We start from the raw sequence: 18,951 nt of genomic DNA on the forward strand, positions 1-18,951 counted from the left end.
GGCTCCCTCACCCCCCGAACTTCAAAACCTCTCAATTTGAACCCATGAACTTTCAATTGCACTCAATTTGGACCATCCGTCAGATTTTTAAACGTTAAAAGTGAGAGACATTGATGTTTATACCCCTAACTTTTCATAAATTTCAAATTTACCGTTAATTTCAAATTAAAAAATATATATATATATATTATAAAAAAAATTTTAAAAAAAAATTCCATTGTTTTCAAATTTTTTTTAATAAAAAGAAAATTGAAGGCTAATTTTATCTTTTTAAGAGTTTTAATGGCAAAAAATTGATGGAGGGGAGGGGAGGGGGGTAAATTAACTGCAATTGAAAGTTCAGGAGCTCAAATTGAGAGGTTTTAAAGTTCATGGGGCTTGTCAAATTGCGTAGTAATTCAGGGGTTTAAAGTGAAGTTATCCCAAAAAAAATTTACAAAGATTCATACGTGCGTATTTTTGCAAATTCTGTTAAATCTTGACCACCACTTGAATCTTTACTTCATTTTTTCAAAAAAAAAAAAAAAAAAAAAAATTAAGGTTATTTTGATAATTTTAACACTCCTCTATTTGGATTTAACAGAAAACCTAAAGAAGGGGTGACATTGCAAAAAATTAAAAATTCGATACACTAAATAAAAGTTTTTTTAATTTTGGGTAGTAATTGCAAATGTGATGGAAGGGTTAAGTGAAGTTTTCAAAAAAAAAAAAAAAAAAACAAAGAACAAAAAATCATTTTGCTGATTGGTTGAGAAAAAAACTTCAAATTCTTAGAAATGGTTTTCTAATATTAAGATGAGTACTGTCAAATAGCCATATCGTTTTGTATAAGGAAATTCTGTCTAAAATTTTATTCTATAATAGCAAAGATTATGACAAGAATTGGGTGCCGGATTCTCTATTACAATTGCACTATAAATGTATATCCCAACGGGCAACACCAAATTGCTAACTTATTCCAATTGAATAAGGGAAGGCAAAAGATGTAAGCCAATTTTTTTTTTTTTATTAAGTAGACTGTTATGCGATTGTCATGCATTTAGGATGACGTAGCAGTGAATAAAACCAGTTATTCTTTTTTTAACAAGTGTTGATTCAAAAGCTAATTATCAAATTGCATGGCAGTAGTATAACAGCCTACTAAAAAAGCATTACTCGATGTGTATTCCATAATACACTAATCTATATAAAAATAAAAATAAAAGGTGGAAAGTTAATATCATTTAAATCATAACGGCTTATTTCTATAACATATGGGACTATGGATTATATTGTTTTAAGGTTAATCGAATGGGACGACGACGTATAAACTACCGACGGTCCAGATTCCACTAGACCATAGATTGATTGATTAAATATATAAAGCCAATTGAATATCCCGCTCCCGTTTCGAAATCTTGCAACGAACCTAACAAACAGAAGAACAGAATTACTTTCTTTTCCCGCTCAAAAACCCAGGCCCTCCTCCTCCGATCACTTTAATTCCCGAGAAAATCCATCCAAGAAAAAACAAACCATGGCCAAGAGAAACCCTCCACAAAGGCGACGCTGGCGCTTCACAGACTTTATCTACACCCCGACCATCATCCCTGTAGCCATACTCTTCCTCTTCCTCATTTACCGCTATAAATTCATACGTCAAGAATTTTCAGGTATCGTCTCTCATGTGTTTCACACTACGGAGAGGAGTTTCGCGTGGGACTACATTCGGATGGAGAGGAACTTGAAGGTCTACATCTACCGGGACATAGACCTCGGCGGCTACTTTGAGCCGCCGACGGAGCTGACGGGGATGTACGGGAGCGAGGCCTACTTCTTCAAGAATATCAAGGAGAGTATCTTCCGCACCATTAATCCTCTTCAGGCTCAACTCTACTTTATTCCCATTTCTTGGCATCAAATGCGCAGCCTGGTATGCATACAGATTGATTGATTTCTCTGTTTCTTGTATGTATGTATGTGTGTGTGTGTGTGTGTATTTCTTGTATTGTTCTAAAGAATGGCATCACTTAATGAATTTGTTCTTGCTTCACAGAATATGCATGTTATTCAATTGATTCCTGATGCAATTCAATCTACTGACACAAAATCACATGTTTTGAAAATTGTGTTTAAATTGGAGGGAGATTAAGAGAAATGATTTATGCAATTTTTACTTAATGTCTGCAATCTTTTTAATGCTGAGGAGGACCAAAGAAAGAGGAAACCAGCTGGGTTGTAATGAATTAGTGTCACATGAGATTAATCAGTAAAATTATGAACCAAAATATATAAGAAATATTATTATACTATATATGTTTGATAATTCTTGTATTGAGAGTTTTCCTGATATGTGTCTGTGCATACTTTGTGGAATTCAGGGAACTTCTTATGAGAAAATGACCACTATTGTTGAGAATTATGTCCAGAGCTTAATCTCAAAGTACCCCTACTGGAACCAATCTGATGGAACAGATCACTTTTTTGTGATATGTCATGACAATGGTGTTGAGGTTGCCGATGGAGTTCCATTTCTTAAGTACTCAATTCGACTTTTGTGTCCATCTACCTATGATACTCATTCTCTTCTATACAATGATATTGCCCTCCCTCCAGTAAATCAATCATTTTCTCATCCACATGGTGGAATTGACCTCTTTCATCTTAATAGGTAACTTCATCTGTTGGAAGGTTTTCTTAATTGAGGTTCAATATATAGCACATGTTTGGCCAACTTTTTTTATTTTTTGTTTTACCATTCTGATTTTAATACATATCCAAACAAAGAAACAAGTATTTCATATCATGTCAATGAAAAAACTTTGCTGTCTAATTGAATGTACAGATAGAATATTGAAGTGGATGTTTGTTGCAGGACAAGGTGGGATCCCTGGGTACTCATGCCCAATTCTGAAGTAAGACATCGTTTGGAACATCAGTGGAGGGATGATACTGAACTTGACTCTAAACGTGTGTGGAATGATACTGCTGAAGGATATCTGCTACTTCATGACAAAGTTTATAGGACAAAATTCTGCATATGCACTCATGGATTCCCAGTCAATACTGCCCTTGTAGCAGACTCCATCCGTTATGGGTGTATTCCTGGTAATATCATCTTCCCATGGGGTTCTTATAAGCAAAGGTTTTATATAAATTAGTCTTTTTTTCTTTTTTCTTTTTTTTTTTCTTTTGGTGCAAATGTCTACATTATTCATATACATTTTTGCATACGTATTTTGAACACTTTTTTTCAAATTAAAAACAAAAAACACCTTCCAAAACATAACCTTGTGTTGAAAAAACTCTTTTAACATAAAAATCTGATGGCGAGCATGACATATTTTGTGGTTCTAACACGCTAGGAGCCTATTCGGGATTGCATTACCTTTGCTGCCATTTCCCCACTACCCCTGGTTTGAGGACTTGGGGTTCTGATGCTTGCTCGATCTCTACCTAATGTGGATATTTGTATTTGAATTTGTAATATTTTTTTTTTTTTTCGAAGGTCATCTCTTTGTTCTTGCTTAATCTTTTAGCTGAACTGTTTATTTTAATTGTGTCCATGATGGTGCTTTCATGTGTCTTTCTGCAGTTATCTTCACAAACTACTTGGATTTCCCATTCAGTGTTATTATTGACTGGACTAGATTTTCAATAGTAGTGAACGAGGTTGATGTGAGTCGGTTGAAGAATATTCTTAATGGCATAGGAGAAGCACAATTCTCCATAATGCAAGACAACTTGCGCAAGGTAAAACTTACAATAAATAATTGATTTAATCATTTAATTAATATTCCGAAACCAATTTAATGCAAATGATATCTCCTTCATTTGTGAATCAGGTCCAGAAGAACTTCCAATGGAACTCACCTCCCCTCAGATACGATGCATTCCACATGGTCATGTACGATCTCTGGCTGCATGGCGACTTCTGAATGACTGCAAGTTTATGAACATTTTTTTTTTCCTCTATATCCAACATACCTGCTTCAGAAGAAAAACTAACTGAAATTCTGTGTATACTACTTCGTACGAGGAGATTAACACTTGTGTCACAAAACCTTGTGGAATAAAGGGTTGTATTTTGATCAAATGTAAATCTGAAACACTTCTTTTGTCTCGTTAAAAAAAATCATTTTACTGATTGGTTTAAGAAAAAAACTGCAAATCCTTACAAATGGTGTGGAAATTCTTTCTCATTTTAAGGAGGGTAATTGCACTATAAATGTATATCCCCAATGCAATATCAAAATACATAAATTCTTACAACCAGCAAGCGCATGGAATTTTTCAAATTACAGAGGCGAATAATGTAGCTTCAGCAGTTTCCAAATGAAGAAAACATAAGCTGGAACCTTCAAACTGGCCACTTGTTAGTAACATAAGCAGTGACATGAATCATGATCATGAAACCAGAAAGGTTCATAAGCCAGCTTCAGCTGAAATAAGAGAAGAGAAAGATGGTCTTCATGGATATATATGAGCGAGAACAAAATAAGGCGAGATATTTGTTAAACTACCAGTTATCCCAAAAGTTTAAGCGGATAGGAAGAGATAAATTTAATCACTTAATCATTACTTTAACGAGGCTCAACACGTGGAATATTTAATTTAAATGGAGGGTAATTTGACGGAGTCAAGGTTCGATCCCATAATTTTTAGTACCATGTTAAATTACCACTTATCCCAAAACTTAAGCTTTTAGTATATCAATAGTGAAGCCGAATGAGAGTTTCATTTGAGACTTTGAATGGAGGATTTAGGCCTGAGATATCCGAAGGCAGAGCAAAGAAAAGCATAAAGATTGTGATGTTGGTTGCATGGAGAGAAGAGCTTAAAGCCAAGTCTTGGTGCATAAAGCAAGTGCTTCAAAAAGACTATCAAGTTTGCCGGCCTTCAACTGACGGTCTAGATTCTACTAGATCCATGCATTGATTGATTTATATATATATATATAAAACCCAATTTATAACGAACCTAATTAACCAACAGAAGAAACCGGACGCTTTCTTTTCCCGCTCAAAAGTCTTGCAAAGAAGCTCTGTTCACTTTCCCTAGAAAATCCATTCAAGAAAAAACCAACCATGTACAGGAACCACCGTGCCATTCCTTCACAGGCGCCACACAAACTATGTATCCGCGTCGGGAACATCCTCCTCCTAACGCTCATCCTCATCGTCGCTTACCGCTATATATTCCGGAGGCCAGTTTCCAAAGCTGTCGTCCCCAAGGTGCTTCACTTTCCAAATATCAGTTTCGAGCAGGACTACGAGCGAATGGAGAGGGAATTGAAGGTCTACGTATACCGGGACAGAGACCCCGGCATTTACTTTCTTCGACCGCCAAGGAAGGTGACGGGGATTTACGGCAGCGAGGCCTACTTCTTCAAGAATATCAGGGAGAGTAGCTTCATCACCATTGATCCTCTTCAGGCTCACCTCTTCTTTATTCCCATTTCTTGGCATCAAATGCGCAGCCTGGTACGCACATTATTTTCATCAATTTCATTTTGCTAATATTGATTTCTTTGTTTATGTGTAGTTCCAAAGATTGACATCACTTCATTTGTGTTATTCTATTGATTCCTCCTGATGTAATTCAATCTACTGCTACACAAAAATCGCATATTTTGAGACATTTTGGTATGGCAACCAAGATTGATGTCATTTTTGAGAAATTCAGAGTTTTTACGTTGTCTGCAATGTTCAACGGTCTGTGATTTCTAAGCTAGTCTTTTTAATGCTTAGGAGGACCAAAGAAACAAGAGGGAATCAAATGATAAGTTATGAATATATCATATTCAATGAAAGAGAAAGAAAAGAGAGTAGAAACAGAGAGAAAAGAAGTTCCTGTCAATTGAATATATTGATTGTGAAAGTCAGGAATTCAAAGTCATTTGTTGGATGAGGAAGCTAGTGGACAAACTAAAACATATGGTTGTTGATTCTTATAAAAGAATTATGGGTTCGTCCAATCATGAGGATGAGAAGTTTTGTTGACCTAGAGTATCACGGAGGCTCAAGCTAAGCCTTTTGCTATTCCTAGACACTTTTTCTTCTTGTGGTTGACAAGTAGGGATAGTCTTTCTATTGGGGATAAGATGCTAAAATGGGGTATGGTGGGTGATATGAGATGTTTGTTCTGCCGCAATATCATTGAATGGGGGAGCATTTGTTCTTTTGAGTGTTGCTGGAGTAAAAGGTTATGGAGAGGTAGTGAGGGAAGGAGTGAAAGCATGGAAGGGTAGAAAGCTGCAAAGCATTGTTTGTAGATTGGCTTTGGGTGCAACTGTGCATAACATTTGGAAGCATCGAAATAGTAATCGGGTGAACTCTGAAGAGCAGATTTTTCAACACATTTGCTGGGAGATTAATACAAGAATTATGGGACAATTCAAAAATTCTGTTGTCAATGCCAAGCTGTGTGAGAAATGGAGCATTCCATTGAAGGGCTCAGCTGCTGGCTTTGTCTGGTTGGGTTCTGGAGTTTGTTTCTGTTTTCATGAGGTTTCTTTTTTTTTCTTTTGTTTTGTTGCTAAGCAACTGGGTTCCAGCTTGGTTTTCTTGCTGGAGTAGTGTAGCTTGTTTCTTTCTCTGTGTTGGAGAAGGAAAGTAAAACATGCTAATATGAAAAAATATTCTCACAGGCATGCTTTGAAGTTGCATTTGTCTTGTACTATGTTTGATACAGATCTTTCATATTCTAATGAAAGCATAGGCATGCTTTGAAGACTTATTTGTCAGTTTTTGTGGAATATATGCAGGGAACACCATATCACAAGATGACCTTTACAATTGAGAATTATGTCCAGAGCCTAATCTCAATGTACCCCTATTGGAACCGAACTCAAGGTGCTGATCACTTCTTTGTAATATGCCATCACATTGGTGTGGAGGTTATTGAAGGAGTTCCATTGCTTAAAAAGAATTCAATTCGACTTGCGTGTCCTGTCAGCTATGATACTCATTATATTCCATACAAGGATATCTCCTTCCCTCAAGTGAATCAATCAACATTTTCTCATCCAGCTTCAAGAAATAACGTGCTTAATAGGTATAACTTCATCAACCAAAGAATGTATGTATTAATTTCATATCATTTCAATGTAAACTTTTCTGTCTCTTTGAATGTACAGATAGAATATTGAAGTGGGTGGGTGTTTGTTGCAGGACAAAGACTGATCCCTGGGCAGACATTCCCAACTCTAAAATAAGAGCGCGTATGGAATATCTGTGGAGGGAAGAAGACACTGAGCTTGACTCTAAACGTGTGTGGAATGATACTGCTGAAGGGTATCTGCTATTACATGACAAACTTTTTGGGACAAAGTTCTGCATATGCCCTCATGGATTCCCAGTCAATACTGCCCTAATAGCAGACTCCATCCGTTATGAATGTGTTCCTGGTAATACCATCATCTGCCCATTGGGCTCTTTTATATAAATTAGATTTTTTCTTTTTCCTTTTGGTGGTAACTTCACTTTAGATTTCTGAATTATCACGCGATTTGAGAAAACCCATCTAAACTTAAAACTTCTCAATTTGGATTCTTGAACTTTCAATTGCAGTCAATTTGAATCCATCCGTCAGATTTAGCCGTTAACTTCCTTGATTTAACCCTAAAAAGACCAAAATATCCCTGAGGTTTTTTTTAAAACTTTATTTAAAAAAAAATTAATTAATTAATTAATTTAGAATTAATGGTAAATTTGAAATTTTATAAAAAAAAAGTCAAGAGTATAAATATCATTGTCTCACTTTGAACGTTTAAAATCTAACGGAGGGATCCAAATTAATTGCAATTGAAGATTCAGATGGTTTAAATTGAGAAGTTTTTTAAGTTTGGGGGCTTCTCATATCGCTTGGTAATTCAGAGATTTAAAGTGAAGTTACCTTTTTCTTTTCTTCTTTTAGTGCAAATTTCTACACTATTTTTATTGTGTCCATGATGGTGCTTTTATGTGTCTTTTTGCAGTTATCTATACAAACTACACGGATTTCCCATTCAATGGTATTCTTGATTGGAATAATTTTTCAATAAAACTGAACGAGGATGATCTAATTTTTGTTAAGGACATTCTTCAGGGCATACGAGAAGCACAATTCACCAGATTGCAAAACAACTTACACAAGGTAAAACTTATAGAAAATTATTGATTTAATCTTTTAATTAAGAATTATTGATTTAATCTTTTAATTAATATTCTAACACTCATCATCATGCATGCATTCAAGCTTCTTCTTAATAAGTAAAACCCAACATGTGGTATATATTTAATTGAAGACAAGATTCTGAGCTTTGATACATGTTAAATCACTAATACCACTAATACCACGTTAATTTCCTCCCTTTGTGAGTCAGGCCGAGAAGCACTTCCAATGGAACTCACCTCCAATCAGCTATGATGCATTCCACATGATCATGTACGAACTCTGGCTGCGTGTCATTTTCTAAGTGGCTCCAAGTTTTAGGAACCTTTTTTTTTTTTTTTTTTTTTGTATACTCAACATCCTTGTTTCAGTACCAAGTATAATTAATTGGTTTTTATCTATTTTGTTCTTTCTTTCTTTTATTTATTTATTTTTTTATTTTTTGTGAGTTCTATCTATTTTGTTCTTAATCTGAAGCCATAATAAGCATGTGCAGCACTTGATTTCTTTGCTCCCTTTCATGTGTTCTTGATAGTTCTTAATCTGACCTGATTTGTGAGTTTACAAGGGCATCTTTTAACATCACCATTTCTGTGATCTAACTTATTCCAATTGAACGAGGGAGGCAAAAGAGATGAAAAAAATAAAAAGAAAATAACTTATTGGCATATAATTTTAGTACAATGTACAGCAACTGGCATAAACAAGTATACTCTGTGTTGTACAACTCGCATCCACGAGTAAATCCTGAGTCGTCTATAAACATTCTAATGTTAGAGCAAACCAGTAAGCACATGGAATTCTTCAGCTCCTTGGCCAGTCAGTCCCCCCCATGTTGGAAACGTCAATGTCAACCTGTAAGTATGTATTCATGAACTTAAACAACTAACAAAAGCTTGTATTACTCGGCCCAAGCACGTGGTTACTCCACTGCTCACAACGCCGATTAGGGTAGAAACCAATACCTGCTCATCAAAGTTCTCAGGAATCTCGAATTCTGTCCCTGAATCATTTGCAAGTTCATCAAGGGTTTCCTGCAAGAACCAGATACGTACAGTATATACCAGCTGCAACTTCCAAACTATTAAAGCATGTGATTTCTTCAAGATTGTTTAGAGATAAGTTTCTTTAGACACTGAGAAAAGCATGAAAGAGAAGCAAATTATGTTGGTTGACTTAAGCTTTTATGATTTGAAAAGTTAATCTAGTCTCTATAATAGGCATACGTACTGTAACTAATAATACGCTAACGCACTAATGAGGTTCTTAAGTTCAAATCTTACCCAATGCTAATAATGATTATCCAACAACTAGACGGTGATCGAGAAATAACAAAATATACTTTAATGGGCATTGGCACAAAGCAGTTAATGCTAAACTAAATATTTTAACTGAATAGAGAAAAGAAAAAAAAACATTTAACATGGAGGGTTGCCTGGTACAATGGTAAAATGTCTTGGACAGTACAACTGTAGCACAAGCGTGCAGGTTCAATCGTTAAGAGCAGAAACTGTCTTCTAAAATATCCTAATGTATCATCAGGATTTGCACAAATTGTCAAAAAAATGCATACAATATGAAGAAAAAATTGTATGCGAGCTGTTGGAATAGCTCAAAATACAGAGGCCAAGATTGTAGACAGTACCGAGCCTGTACCATTTCAATTTATTTATTAACAGAGAAATACCTGCTCATCAAGGTCAACGGGCGGTAGTTGGATGGACAAATGATCAGTAACAGCAGCAGTTTCCAGTAAATTCTGCATGAGATTTTTTTATTACTTAAACCAAATACAGAAAACATAAGCTGGAACCTTCAAACTGGCCACTTCTCAGTAACTCTAGCTATAAATGAGTTCCCTAATGTACTAAAGCAGTAACATGATCATGGAAACAGAAAGGGTTGCCGTCCGGCCCTTGAAAAAAACTAACAAGAAGGTTATGAATGATTATTACAACCACTTACATGAAAATGTCATATTTATCAAGAGTAACGCTAAAAACCATACCCTCATTTCACTGGACTAACGTGACAGTGCTCATCAGCTTTTAGATCAACTCTTGTTAAAAAATAAAAAATAAAAAATATAAACAGTTCTAAGAATTGATGTGTACTGCTACGTCAGCTCACGTAGCAGCTCAGTAAGACGGGTGTGGTTTTTAGTGTTTTTCATTTATCAATCCCATGAATTTTTTCTGGTTGCAAGCTGGACAATGGAGATCATGCTCTACCATCCCAACGAAGTATTCAATCCCATATCTCTTGTACGACAACATAAGACTTTTTTTTTTTTTTTTTTAATTTATGACGTAGGAGAACTTTACTCAGATTAATTGCACGTTGCAAATGCATACGACAACATAAGACTTTACTAGCTAAGCAAACTAAACTCTTAATTTACTAGTATTGGCTTGAAATGGCACAACTATAGTAAGAAGATAAAAATATAATGATTTTCCTCAAATGTTCTTCATATTAGAGATGACATGACTTTAATTAAGAATCTTGTTTGCTTTTTTTTCTTCTTAAAAAAGGTAGGTAATATCAGATAAAGTCACTCAAAAACCAAAAATGCACAGAAAGATTTAAAGGTAATGCCCATGAGTCAGGATTCAAACATCAAATCATCAGTAACCGATGCATTCTTTGTTCCAGCTCCAAAAAGATGTCATACCTGCTCATCTGACCTCATAGAAGGATTTCCAGGGTCCATAGGTACAGGCTTAGTGTCATCCAGGCTTCCCTGAGCAGTCAATACAGGAGAGTCCGGTAAGAAAACCCCAGTAGAGCATTAGTAATTTGCAGTCATGACTTAGACTGCATCTATTACTGGAAAGCATGTTTTATGTGGAATCACTCCAGAAAAGATCATCAAGAAGTTAACAATTTTGGAAAGCAAGTTGGCTCAAATAAGTTTTTGAATGAGAACACATCCTAAATAAGCTGGAGATAAGCTGGTTTATTTCGGTAAAAATATAATGGGTTTATGTAAAACTTCTCAGTTCCACTGCGGCAGCCTAAAGAGACTTCAAGGACATTCTTCAAGAACCCATCAATAGGAAACAGAAAATCAAGACTAACTGAAGAATTTAGGAAAACAATGGACATACACACACAATAATATCTCCATGTCAGCAAACTAAGCACTGGAGATTAATTTGCTTTACTGATATGCATCACAACCAATCCTAAAAATTTATACCTGATCATCCTGGTTGGCATAGGAATTTTCAGGTTCCATTCTTAAAGGCTTAATCTCAGCTGGAGTTTCCTGAGGTAACATGAATATAATCAGAAATGGCATTCTACAGATAAATGCCTCATCATGACAAACCATGTAGATATGAGTCCATAAAGAAACCTATAACCACTATTTTCAGTTCAGAACAGATCCATATAAAGAGAAAATGCAAGGAAGAAAATATTAACTATGTTGGTGATTGTCAGGTTGAGTAAAGTTTCAAGAAGTATCTAATCTTAAAATGCTTCCAATACAGAGTAACAAATATAATCATTCAACAAACGATGTGTCAATGACTCAACTCTATGATAAACTGGCTTGGGTATGTGATGTCAGAATTGAGTGTGTCCAGGTGTGGCATACATCTGGTTTCAAAGAATTTTCATCCTTTGTAGTGTGCAGATTGATGATTGCCAGGCTTAGTAAAAATTCAAGAATATCTAATCTGAAAGTGCTTACTTCCAATTTGGTGTAACAAATATTTTCATTAAACAAGTAATGTGTCAGTGACTTCAAATGTTAAACGGATTCGGGTATGCAATATCAGGGACAAGTGTGTATCCAGGTGTGGCATACATTTGCTTTCAAAGAATTTACATAATCGGTAATGTGTAGCATGTTCCAGTGTCAAATGGACACAGATACTGCTGTGAAATAAGGTGTAAAGTAAACATAGATCAAAATACATACAGGCTCACTTTGGTCAAAAGGAATCGGCCTTCCTGCTTTTGTAAGATCTCTCAAAGTTCCCTTCAAGATCAGTAAAAAGATTAAATAAGGGTAAGTAAAACCAAAAGAAAAATACCAATTTAACTTCAAATACATATTACAATAAAGAATATAGGTTAAACAGAAGCAAGAATATAATTTAAGACCATCCACACTTTCTACAAGGAATGGAAAATTTCAGAACTTGTGAATATCTCAGAGAATATCTAAGATGCAGAATACTGTATCTTACATGACAAAGGTAATTCGAGAGTCTCATCCAATATGAAATAAGCCTTCACAAAGAGATGAGCACATGAGCGCCACAAAAAAAAATAAAAATAAATAAAATACCACCTTTCAATTCATATAGCAGACAAGATAAATATGTATTTTTGCAAGAGTGGGAACACTCCGGATGAAAATTCAACACAATTCATTATATTAAGTTTTTTTTAAGGGTCCATTGAGGCCATTTCGTCTATGGGTTACATAAAGGGATGCTACCCATCCCCTAACCCCTCCCCCCCACTCCCTCCCTCCCTCCCTCCCTCCCTCTTAAGAATGTTGGGGAAGGTGGGATTTAATCCAAGTATCTAATATAGCATGCAAAAAAAAAAAAAAAAAGTATCTAATATAGCACCATGGAACCTACCAATTAAGTTGGTCAGCACCTTCAAAACTGAACATAATTCAGAACTCTTGCAGAAATAATAATAACAATAATACTAAAAGGATAACAGAAATAGAAGTGCTAGAGAGTGTTCCTGGGCTACAACAGTCAAAAATGATTTCTAGTACTAAACGTATAGGCAAGGGAATGGATTGCTTGACAACTTGAGGAAACAATAGGATGCCTAAAGCAACCCAAGCCAATTTGGAATTTTTTAAGTATTGCCATAAGATAGCATTAACGTATGCAACCCAGCAATAATGGATACTTGAGATAACAACAGACATCATGTATTTGAAACTCTCTTAAATAATAAACCAAGTCAAGCACTCCCTAGCCCATGGAATCAAAGGAACATTTGTTACATCCAAATGAAAGCAGAAAAGTTTCAAATAGTTCTCAAGAATCACGTGTCTCCTTAAAGAGTTCTCTAGCACGAATCTCTAAAGCCATTAACCTAGTAAAGCTTTATTAAACATCAGGAGGTTTTTAACACCCAACCCTCCTCTAGGAACTGTGGAACAAATAGTCTTTCAGTTCACTAAATGAAACTTAGGCTCACCTCCTATTCCATTCCAAAGGAAGTCCCTCTGAAGATGCTCCATTCTTCTAGCTATACCAGCCGGTAAAGGAAAAGGAGACAAGAAGTAGGTAGGTAAACTGGATAACGTACTCTTGACTAGGGTTAGCGACCACCTCTAAACAAGCAAATCTTCTTCCAACTAGTCAAGTTTCTTTCCATTTTCTCAACTACCACATCTTAAATAGCTTCTGACTTAAAAGAAAGCCCCATGCGAGTCCCAAATATTTCAATGGCAGTGAAGATTTACTACCATTAAGAATACCAGCCAGCTCCTCATGATGCAGTACACTAACTCAGATTTTCGAAGATTGACCTTCAAGCTCAAAATAGCCTCAAAACACAAGAGAATGTGTCTTAGATTATAGATTTGATCTCAATCAGCATCACACATAATAAGCGTGTCATATGCAAAAAGAAGATGGGAGATTTCCAAGGGTGCTGCGTTTTGGAGGTTCACCCAAAATCCATATAAATAACCCCCCAACCATAGCTCTAGATAGTATCCTACTAAGAGCATGTTTGAAATTGCGTTATAGAACTTAAAAAGTATTTTCCATACATACAAAGTTGTTCCATGTTTGGTCAAAAGTACTCCTTCGATTTTTTTACTCTTGTTAAAATGTTGATTAAGTGATTAAATTTACCTTTTTTTATAAGCTTTAACCTTTTGGGACAACTAGTGATTTAACATGGTATCAGAGTCAAAGGTCCTATGATCGAACATTTACTCTGTCAAATCACCCTCATTTAAATTAAATATTCCACGTATTAGGCCTCACCTATTAAAAGGGAGTTTGAGCCCATACGTGAGGAAGAGTGTTAAAGTGTTGATTAAGTGATTAAATTTACCTCTTCCTATCAGCTTAAGCTTTTGGGACAAATGATAATTTAACAACTCTAAAAATGGCTAAAATGCACTTCTGAAAAAGCTTAAAAATCAAACTTTTAAAAAAAATTCTTTTTTTGGCTTTAAAATCTTAATTTCTTAACGCAATCCCAAACATACTCTAAGAACTTCCAGGACAATCACAGAGAGGAAGCGAGAGAAGCTTACCTTGGCGGAGGCCCTGGAGCTACCAAAGAATCCATGCAGGCTACCATTAATCAAATAAAGAATCGGGTTGTAGAGATACAAGAAAACATCTATTTCTCCATTTAAAACTAAAGTTAGGACACCCCAAAAGATCGGAGAAAAACTCCAAGTTGAAATGGTTGTAGGCTTTTTCCAAGTCCAACTTGCACATAACACCAAGAATTCTCGATGTCAACCTGTTGTCCAAACACTCGCTATAAAAACTAAGAACATGCAACTGAAGTCTTGAGACTCAACTTGAGCTCTAGCCAAGCTTGAACTAAGCCAAATTCATCATAGTTGTGAGCAATTTAGCACGTGGCTTGCCTTTGGCTTGTTCTTATCCAATAATGATTGCTATATCCCAAAAACTGACTACGTCTAGGCCCACCCAAACCCGAGCCGTCTAGGTGACTCCTGACTAGATTCAACTCGGAATTAATAACCAATTTTTGAATTTTGCTCGGTTTGGGACGAAATTTGGAAATCATGTTAGGAAAAAAAAAATCCAAATTCTGACCCAATGCAATAATTTAAAAAAATAAATAAAAAAGGTCATATATATATATGTTATTTTTCTAATGAAAACCCTAACCCACACCTCTTTGCTGCTGCCGCTCCCTATTGTCGCCCGTTGATCTTGTGATCCCTTTGTGTCAATCTCCCTGTTGCCACTCTGCTTCATTTTGTGTCGATCTACTGCTTCCTTTTGCATTGAGGATCCATGGCCATCGACGAAGACTCCATTTGTTGCCTCTCCTACAAACCCCGCACACAATCCTACCTCCGTAAACCAGTTGGAGAACTTCAATTCTCGATGTACAAAGGGTCCAAGAAGAGAGTGCATTTAAGAGCATAGAGTGGGGAGGACAAGGCAGCTTTGGTGGAGGCACTGAGGACAGTGAAGGAGATGTTCCCGCAGGTGTCACATGCGGGTTCCGATAGTAAACCTGATTCCTAACTGAACCGAAAATTTCGACACTGCACAGTAAATCCTGGAATTCGGCTCGGGGTGAGTAATGGCTTTATGATTCCAGCCCCCTCAGGTCAGAATTCGGAAAGAGAAATTTTCCACTCTGAATGGGTCAGTAACCAGTATACTTCTTTTTTTTATCCCCATATTATTTTATTCAGTTTTCTTCTTCATTTCATGACTATCTACATCTTATGTTCTCATAGCTTACTTATTACATAACAAATCTTTGCCAAAATCTGATGATATCATAAAAGAATGTCAAGCCAAGTTGTGTTGAAGCCTGTCTCATAGACATAAACATGAATCTATATACAATATACCATAAACCAATTCCTACCTTGTTTGCCCACATTAGCCCACAAGCGTTGCAAAGGGATCTTGGACCAGCAGGCCCCCGACGCATTGCTGGAGTAGAATTTTCACTAATCCCACAATGTTGACATCTACGTAAACTATACAAAATGCGAAAATGGATAAACACTAGTCATCTCAGCATCAATGAGTAACAGATACAAGAAGTACCATCCATCCTTGAATAGAATTAATTGACAAAATATATTTTAAGGTTTAAACTAGTAAGTGTTTTAGCTTCAAACTCACATAGGTGCAGGACAAGTTGTGCCATCACTTGAATCACAGTTTTCAGCAGCCACTTTGTAAGAGTCCTTTAATGATGCAAACTGTCCATTCTTACGATGCATCCTAGAAGACAAATCAAAGTTAAATTTATATACTACCAAACTCTCATAGTGCTTGCCTCCCTGGTTAGAGAATATTTTCTAAGTCAAATTCTGGACAAAAAATGTACCAGTATTCCTTTCAGATGCTCAACAAAATTAAAAGTAGTGGAAGACATAAAAAAACATATATAATCCATTTCATTTAATGCATGTGTGTTAGTTGGTCTACGTGAATGGGAAAGAGAGAGCAAAATAAAAGAAAGTCTGACAGCTACACAAATAAACATATACTAACAAACAAAAATAAAAAGGAAACCTCACAAATAGTAGCAGGGATCTTGTAGACCTGTGGCTCAACGGTACATGGTGTATGTAGAAACTTTATTCATAATTATTAAAGCAAGGTCCATGCAGAATCCAGAGTAGGGAAACACCACTACATATTAAAAATCTTTGCTCGTGTTTTGTGAAAATTTTATTACTTATGGAAGGAAAATATAATTAAGGATATACAACAAAGTCTTTTATAAGTAACACAAACATGCTTTAGTTCTTAGACAATATTGGTGCAGGACTTCTTAATTAAAATCATGGCCGCCGCAAATAGAGCTAGCAATTTTGACACGATCCGCAAACCCAACACAAAATTAGCAGGTTAGGTTTTGTATAATCGGATTCAATAAACTGGTCAGCCCCGAGTCAACCTGCTTAACCCATAGGTGACCCATTTGACCCGCATACTAAAATCAGATTTTTTTTTCTTTCACAATTATATATATATATATATAAAGAAAAGGTTTCAATTCATGTCACAGCTCACCTGTGAGCAACCTCTTTTCGACAAGTGTACCGAATTTTCTTTTCAAAACATCTCTCTTTTCGCTTTTCCCGGAACCTAACAAGTGATGCAATTCTTCTTGAAAGTTTCGAACCTCGCGAGGTATCACCTATACCCTATAGAGTTGAAAAATAAAATTATAAAACATAATGAAACATTAACAAATTTTTCCAGAGAGCATAACAATTTTTCACAGGAATACCCTGCTATTCTGTTGTAGCAGAATCTGAGTGTTAGGGACACTATTGGGTATATCACATCCTCCCAGTAGTAGTAGCACTGCCTGCACCTGCATATGCACATTCCAGCATATCAGGCTTATTTTACTCAAATAGACACTCGAGCATCACATGTCATGCAACAAAGGTGAATTGATGCACAAACACCTGAACGGAAGATTGCTAATATGCCAAAACAAAATTCCCACGCAAGTTGAGAACTAAATAGGCATGGCCGCATGGGACACACACCAAAGGAACACATGAACACTAAAAATCAAAACAAACGTAATTGTCAGATTGGCACCAAGCTAAAGACTTGATACCAAGCAGCCCACTGAAAAGAGATGATTACAAAATTTAACCACATCTCACTCTAACACAATAGTAATACCAGTTGGGCAGTTTTGGTCCATATTTATTGAAATTCATCAGACGACACCTGCATTCGAAATATCTTTATAACTCACCCCATGTCGGCCCTAATAGTCAGTGAAAGTAGTGAGCCTACAATCTACATCCCAACAGGCAATGCCCCAACAAAACGACATATTTCGATATGAACATAATTGCAGGAACCCAGAAAGCGCAAAATCAAGCAGGCCTAGTAAAATATATCAAACGCATAGGAATTGGTAATTAAAGAATCACAATCGCCAAATAGCTTAAAATCATTTAACAAACAAAATTTTTTAAAAAAAAAAACAAAACAAAAAAACAAACAAAATGAAAGAAACAAACAAAATAGAGCCACAAAGTCTTGTTCCCCACATGAATTTCTTTTCCGTTTCCCGAGAACCAAACACAAACCAAAAGAGAGATAGTACCACCAAAGAGAGCGAACCTTCTCGGGCGTAACGGCGGGGAAAACGTAGACCTCGCCCTCGAACGCGACGGTGAGCTCGCTGGTGCGAGACGCCGAAACGGGACTGCTACGCACCCGAGCTTCCAGCACCTCGACTCCCCCATTGACGTACTCGTCCTCCGATCCACCGTCGTCACCTTCCACCTCTATCGGCACCTGCACCAGCAGGTCCTCTCGCTCCTCCAACGGCCTCGCCTGGAGCGGCTGCGCATTCACCGTCTTCATTCCTCGAGCATCACAAGCTCACTCTCTGCCTCTCGACGCTTAAACCCGAAATGAAAATCACTTCAAAATTTCACGTTCAAAATTCAAAAATTCAAAAGCTAAAACCCTAAGAGCGTGAACATATAATAAATATTACGTTACAGAGAAAAAAAAAAAAAAAAATTAGGCTTTATGTCGACGAAAATGGAAAAATGTTGAAAGCTTGTCTGAGGTGTTTCCTAGAAGAGACTCAATTCAGATACTGAGAAAAACAATCACACAGAATTTCACGATTTTCTTTTCCTTCTTTTCTCCTGGAGAGCGATAGGAGCCGTTGGATGTGGCGGGGCCCGAGGAGAGGTGGGTCACGTGGATAGGAGGGTAGGAATGTGTCAGGTAAGAGGGGGACACGAAGGGGTGCAGGCGGATATCCACGTGCATCACCGTTGAAAACAGATCTGGTGGTGGAGATTACAGCGTTATCTTCATGTCAGTGCATGTCAATATTGGTCCTACTGTTGCCTTAAATTACGTTTTTTTTTTTTTTTTTTCAATTTAAAAAATTTAAATTGAAATTAAATTAAATTTAATCCTAATTCATTCAAAATATAATGATAAGTTTTAGTATCAAGTCAAAAAAAAAAAAAAAAATAGCAATTAAAATATTTCATGGAATAGTTGTGATTAAACTGGACAAAGATCATCTCCATTTCGCTTGAAAATTGATAGAAATCATTTCATTGGTTAAGGCCGGAACAAA

The 18,951-nt window shown here is 36.3% G+C and overlaps 3 protein-coding genes across 3 annotated transcripts; 2 read left to right on the forward strand and 1 right to left on the reverse strand.

The window, feature by feature from the left end:
• The first annotated feature begins 1,516 nt into the window (after nt 1–1,516).
• LOC132177985 (putative glycosyltransferase At3g07620) lies at nt 1,517–3,917 on the forward strand. The gene is made up of 5 exons (XM_059590456.2): nt 1,517–1,912; nt 2,361–2,650; nt 2,855–3,087; nt 3,575–3,732; nt 3,825–3,917. Exons 1-5 carry the CDS (start codon nt 1,517–1,519, stop codon nt 3,915–3,917), a joined length of 1,170 nt encoding a protein of 389 aa, XP_059446439.2.
• A 1,149-nt stretch (nt 3,918–5,066) lies between these two features.
• LOC132177986 (putative glycosyltransferase At5g03795) lies at nt 5,067–8,470 on the forward strand. Its single transcript, XM_059590457.2, has 5 exons — nt 5,067–5,462; nt 6,746–7,035; nt 7,152–7,387; nt 7,958–8,115; nt 8,345–8,470. The coding sequence occupies exons 1-5, from the start codon at nt 5,067–5,069 to the stop codon at nt 8,435–8,437; spliced, it is 1,173 nt and encodes a 390-aa protein (XP_059446440.2). The 3' UTR covers nt 8,438–8,470.
• Nucleotides 8,471–8,768: 298 nt separating this feature from the next.
• LOC132177439 (GATA transcription factor 19) lies at nt 8,769–18,463 on the reverse strand. Its single transcript, XM_059589764.2, has 11 exons — nt 17,967–18,463; nt 17,107–17,193; nt 16,887–17,020; nt 15,987–16,088; nt 15,724–15,838; nt 12,065–12,124; nt 11,336–11,404; nt 10,808–10,876; nt 9,821–9,892; nt 9,099–9,167; nt 8,769–8,988 (listed from the first exon to the last, which is right to left on the reverse strand). Exons 1-11 carry the CDS (start codon nt 18,210–18,212, stop codon nt 8,938–8,940), a joined length of 1,074 nt encoding a protein of 357 aa, XP_059445747.1. The 5' UTR covers nt 18,213–18,463; the 3' UTR covers nt 8,769–8,937.
• Nucleotides 18,464–18,951: the final 488 nt, after the last annotated feature.

The sequence above is a fragment of the Corylus avellana genome, chromosome 4 (assembly GCF_965113065.1).
Source record: "Corylus avellana chromosome 4, dhCorAvel1.hap1.2, whole genome shotgun sequence".
In the NCBI taxonomy this organism is placed as follows: domain Eukaryota; kingdom Viridiplantae; phylum Streptophyta; class Magnoliopsida; order Fagales; family Betulaceae; genus Corylus; species Corylus avellana.

What these genes read in the sequence shown, in the direction of transcription:
- LOC132177985 (XM_059590456.2), top strand. Translation starts at nt 1,517, where the DNA reads ATGGCCAAGAGAAACCCTCCACAAAGGCGACGCTGGCGCTTCACAGAC. An exon ending in GGCATCAAATGCGCAGCCTG is followed by an intron (nt 1,913 to 2,360) that starts GTATGCATACAG and finishes TGTGGAATTCAG; the next exon opens with GGAACTTCTTATGAGAAAAT. An exon ending in GACCTCTTTCATCTTAATAG is followed by an intron (nt 2,651 to 2,854) that starts GTAACTTCATCT and finishes TGTTTGTTGCAG; the next exon opens with GACAAGGTGGGATCCCTGGG.
- LOC132177986 (XM_059590457.2), top strand. Translation starts at nt 5,067, where the DNA reads ATGTACAGGAACCACCGTGCCATTCCTTCACAGGCGCCACACAAACTA. An exon ending in GGCATCAAATGCGCAGCCTG is followed by an intron (nt 5,463 to 6,745) that starts GTACGCACATTA and finishes GAATATATGCAG; the next exon opens with GGAACACCATATCACAAGAT. An exon ending in AGAAATAACGTGCTTAATAG is followed by an intron (nt 7,036 to 7,151) that starts GTATAACTTCAT and finishes TGTTTGTTGCAG; the next exon opens with GACAAAGACTGATCCCTGGG.
- LOC132177439 (XM_059589764.2), bottom strand. Translation starts at nt 18,212, where the DNA reads ATGAAGACGGTGAATGCGCAGCCGCTCCAGGCGAGGCCGTTGGAGGAG. An exon ending in CTTTTGACCAAAGTGAGCCT is followed by an intron (nt 11,405 to 12,064) that starts GTATGTATTTTG and finishes ATGTTACCTCAG; the next exon opens with GAAACTCCAGCTGAGATTAA. An exon ending in CTATGAGGTCAGATGAGCAG is followed by an intron (nt 9,893 to 10,807) that starts GTATGACATCTT and finishes AATCTCATGCAG; the next exon opens with AATTTACTGGAAACTGCTGC.